This window comes from Atta cephalotes, assembly GCF_000143395.1.
Source record: "Atta cephalotes unplaced genomic scaffold scaffold00027, whole genome shotgun sequence".
Lineage (NCBI taxonomy): Eukaryota > Metazoa > Arthropoda > Insecta > Hymenoptera > Formicidae > Atta > Atta cephalotes.
Window position 1 is genome coordinate 2535020 of NW_012130091.1, and position 4816 is coordinate 2539835.

The 4816-nt window shown below is 27.2% G+C and overlaps 2 protein-coding genes across 2 annotated transcripts in view; both read left to right on the plus strand.

The window, feature by feature from the left end:
• The window catches only part of LOC105620517 (TELO2-interacting protein 2-like), a 2916-nt gene extending 2098 nt beyond the window's left edge, over positions 1–818 (plus strand). Inside the window, exons 2-4 of the mRNA XM_012202009.1 lie at positions 28–190; positions 259–465; positions 546–818. Of these exons, the coding sequence (XP_012057399.1) occupies positions 28–190; positions 259–465; positions 546–818 (643 nt within the window). The remainder of the gene's footprint in view (positions 1–27; positions 191–258; positions 466–545) is intronic.
• A 1236-nt stretch (positions 819–2054) lies between these two features.
• Positions 2055–4816, plus strand: part of LOC105620518 (probable cytochrome P450 304a1) — a 5829-nt gene continuing 3067 nt past the window's right edge. Inside the window, exons 1-2 of the mRNA XM_012202010.1 lie at positions 2055–2145; positions 2863–3114. Of these exons, the coding sequence (XP_012057400.1) occupies positions 2055–2145; positions 2863–3114 (343 nt within the window). The remainder of the gene's footprint in view (positions 2146–2862; positions 3115–4816) is intronic.

Consider the following 4816-nt stretch of genomic DNA (forward strand, 5'->3'; position numbering starts at 1 on the left):
TATGTATTCACTTAACAAATATTTTAGAAAAAAAGGACTGATAGATTCTGGTTATGCTAAACTAATTTATCACGCCTTGCAACTTTTAACTCATCAAAAGGAAGCAAAATACATTATTCCTTTGTATTCCTGTATGGCTAGTCTTTTAGCTACTATGGAACATTGGGATAATACCATAAATCTATTTGAGGTAATACTATTCACAAGATTATCAGAAATCAGTATTCAGTCTTGAAATTATAATTTTCACTTTTGCAGTGGACAACACGTGACGAAGTTCTCTCAACTTTGATAGAGAACATGGAATTTGAGCAGAATATTGAATTGCGGCATGTATATATGTTGAGTTTACCTCAACTCATTACAAACATAGGCTGTGCCAAATGGTGTGGAGCGCTCATTCGCATACTTACCGAGTACTGCGAACATCACACAGATTTAAGGACGTTAAAGGCGACTTTAGAGGTACAATATCATAATATGCCATACAATATAAAATAAATAAAACAGATATTAATCTCAGTTTGTATTTTCTTTATACTTAGATGGCAAAGACGTTCCTCTTAATGTTTCGTCTGCGAATAGCTGCACATTGCGCCCCACTTTATACTGTATTTTTGAAGTTGCATTTCGATCTGAGGGAAACACCGGTGTTCGATCGAGCGATCATGCAAAATCTGGAAGATTGCATTTGCATGTTGTACCAGTTATCACCGAATGTAGGTTATACGGTAATTAATGACGATCGAATGCGTTCGATGCTCAATAATAGTTTGCCAGTCGTATGCCAGGGTAGTGATATCAAATATTTCGAATAATTTACGAAATGCATGCGATTGTCGTGCGTATTTGTATATATAATGTATTCTATATAATGTGTGTATGGAAAAAATGCGTTGATAGAAATATTATATTCTCATGTAAACCTCTGTAGTTCAGAGATAAAAGTGAAACGTATTAGGTACTTAGATATTTTATTTGTGATGTAAAAATATGTTAATATACAATCATTTGTAAAGCAAACGTTTTTTGTCAGAATACATTTATTTTAATTATTCTTTAAGATATATATGCGATTGCAAAAAAATCGTATCTACGAGATTACAGTGTACAACTTTTTGATTGATGGATTGCTGATATCATTTGTGACTAATAATAAAATTAATTGTTGAATAATTATTGTGTAATAGCTGAAGAAATTATATATAGAGGATAGCAATTCTCTATAACTTAAAAAAATCATATAATTTAGAAAAACTCGATAGATTTTCTTTTAAATTTGAAAAATGGAAAGTAAAAGACTTAATCTATTTGTAAATCTCAATCGACCGACTATTTAATGAATATAGTTGATAAAATAATTTAAAAGATGCATATGGGAGATAATTCTGATAAATAGAAAAAGCCAATTTCTTTTTTATGAAATGTTACTCTTTTATTGTTATTGTATATAATTATGATTTCATCCTATGTTTGTTTTTAGATAAATCAAATATTTTTCAAAAAGTCACAATAAAAAGCTTAAATCATGCACTTTAATTTTATTATACTTATTTTTCAGAACTATAAAGCATTTATTTCATTGATGTTAGATTTATTTTTTTTTAATTATCGTTGTATATATTATACTGTCAGGACTAATTATGTTCGCTTTTTTTTTTTAATTAAATATTCAATCATTATTTCTGTTTTTTTTAGCACAAATAAGATCGTAGGTCAAAAAATACGCCTTAGCCAAGGTATAAATATTTTATAATTACAGATAATTACTTGCTATACTTTAATTGCTATAAGCGAGAAGATTATCATAGGAATTTTATTTATTATTTATGGATATATTATTCTTAAATTGCATAATAACACTTGATGTTGAAGAGAAAATATTAAATTGTAAGGGGGGGGCACTAAATTATATATCTTTCTCTCTATCTTGCATCGTAACATTTCATATTTCTATATCCACTTGTTAGGATTACGCAAACTGACGAGATTTATAAAACCCGTTCGTTTCGCGAAGCGTTCATTTGATATCTACTGTTTGATCTGTTTAAATCATGTCGCCATTCTTAATCGTAATATTTACGCTTCTTGTGATATATAAACTATACAAATTTGTTTATGATAAACCGCCTAATACACCTCCGGGTAAAATAAAATTAGAATTTTATAAAATATTATAAACTATCTTGTGTTACTTTTTACTTTTTTCAATCTCCGTTATAGAATATCAAGTCACATTATACTTTTATTATTAACCATTAAATATTTTTTTTAACTTCTCTTTTTTTTACGAAGAAAAGCATCCTTCAATTTTGGTAAGTTTTTAATATGTAATCTAGAAAATAAGTGATACATATTTTTTTTATACATACTCGTATACTTTTAGCAAGTGAAATACCTAATCAATTAGTTATTTTTCGAAGCAAACATCGTCGAAACTATAAAAAAACATTTCTTTAATAAAAGTAGAATAAAAGTAATTTCATTTACTTATAATACATTTATTTATAATAATGATAAAAAGATTTTTTTCATCCTTTTTGATGACGATATTCATTTAGAAAAAAATAATTGATTTTCTTTAAAGAGATGTATCACCTTCCAAAAGTGTATATAGCATGTATAAAAAAATATATATGTCTCTTATTTTATAACATATTAAAAGCTCATACAAATCGGAAGGAAAATTTTCTTATTAATTTAGAGACCTTGTCTATTCACATATAGTTAACAGTCTCTAACGTAAAATAGATTTATCATTTTTTATTTTTAAAAAATAACTTATACACTTATATCTTTGTGACGTCAAATTCTAAATTATTTATGACATGATCTTAATATTGGAATTTGTATTTGAGATAGGCATTATCAGAATTCCGATAGGAGGATCTTATTGGATGTTGTTATGGGGAAATTACAAATTTCCATATTTAACAATCGATTATTATGTGAAGAAACTAAAATCAAAGGTTATCAGTTGCTATATGGGTGATAGCTTTACAATAATAGTGAACGATTACAAAAGCATAAAAGAAGTACTTTCAAGAGAAGAATTTGATGGCCGAGTTACTACAGCGCAGCATATAAAAGATCGAGCTTTCGGAAAGGAATTAGGTAATGAAAAATATAATTATGTGAACTATTAAGACTTTAGAATGATCGTACATATGAATACATCAGATAAAATTGAGCACTGATAACTTTCGACACAATCAATCTGAAACGCTATTGATCATCTCCTAAACTAATTAGAAAAAACTTATTATATTCTTTGAAATTGGTTCCAAGTTCGAATCCTAGCAGAGATAATATTTTTCGCAATAAGTTCTGTACAGTCTTTCTAATTTAATTTGCGGATTCAGATTGATTATGTTGAAAGTCCAAAATCCAAAGCTATCAGCGCTTAATTTTATCTGAAATAAAATTAATTTAAAGCAAAAGTATAGATTACGCGATCCGTATTAATTCAAATGTGATTGACAATAATGAGAGACAGGGATCGTAGAAGACCACTGTTCTCTGTTAGAAAGTTTTTGTAATATTGTTTATTCAGATAAACTCTCTTATCTTCTTTTCATCGTTATTTTACTCTTTTTAACTTAGTATGACCTTCGTGAGTTCAACGTACCCTATGCAATTTTTTACATTGTTGTATTTTTTATAATATAATTTGAAGATTGAAGCTGAAAAAACTTTTAACTGTCCATAAACTTAACTGTCCAGTTGATAAGCCTGCAAGGATATTTTTTTTTTGTGTTATTCTCGATGTGAGAATGCACGAAAGTTCAAAGAGAATACTTGGGACACACATGTGAGCAGCTTGTAAATTTTCAGCGTTCTGGATACTCTTTTATTTTTTAAATATACTGAGTTTCGGATAATATAAAAGTAAATACGGAAATGTATATAGAATTAAAAAGAATTATTTCAATATAATAAATAGTAGAAATTTTATAATCTCTGTCAGTCTTCGAAGATCGCTCGATCGGGGCGAATGTATTTCTTTAGAGCGATATTGCATCATTCTCTAAACTAAATCCTAATAAACTTAATTTTATATATATTATAATAATATTTACATATGTACAATCCTTTATCTATCATTTTATATCGTTTAAATAATAAAATTTTATTAATTGTGAACTTATATGTAGATTTTTCAAAAATGTCGATTTTCGATAATTCAAATAATTATATTTTTTTGAGCGATTCATATCGTACTATTTTTTTTTGTCAGTCCAAAGGGTTAATTAAAAAAATCCTACGGGTTTTTGCTTTAACATTAAATTTAAAAATTTGAGAATTTTTTATTCAAATTAGTCATTTTTTGCAAACTTTTCCAATAAAATTTCTTTGAAGTATTGTAATTAATTGAAAATAAAATATTTGATTTATATTTATTATCTGTCTTTGTCTGATTTCGAGGTATAAATTTCATACGTTTTGAGTTAAAAATACATATTCAGTCCAAAGATATACAGTGTGACAAGTTGTTGCAGGGTTTCATCTTGGGATCAAACCTTGGTTGTTATCGGAAAGATAATCAAAAATAACAATACCATACTAGAATTAACAACTAATTAAGAAAAGAATAAAATGACTTTAGCGTTCACCATTTGGATTCATGTTATTGCAAAAGCTCTCTATTCTCTCTCTCATCATTGAATGGAAAGAGATACAAATTGATCGTCTTCCAACGTTTCCTCTCTCTTACTTTTATCGATTATTTTGACCATAAATTGTGCAGTCCATTCCCTATGTTTTTGATTTAAAATGAATATATATATATATATATATATATATATATATATATATT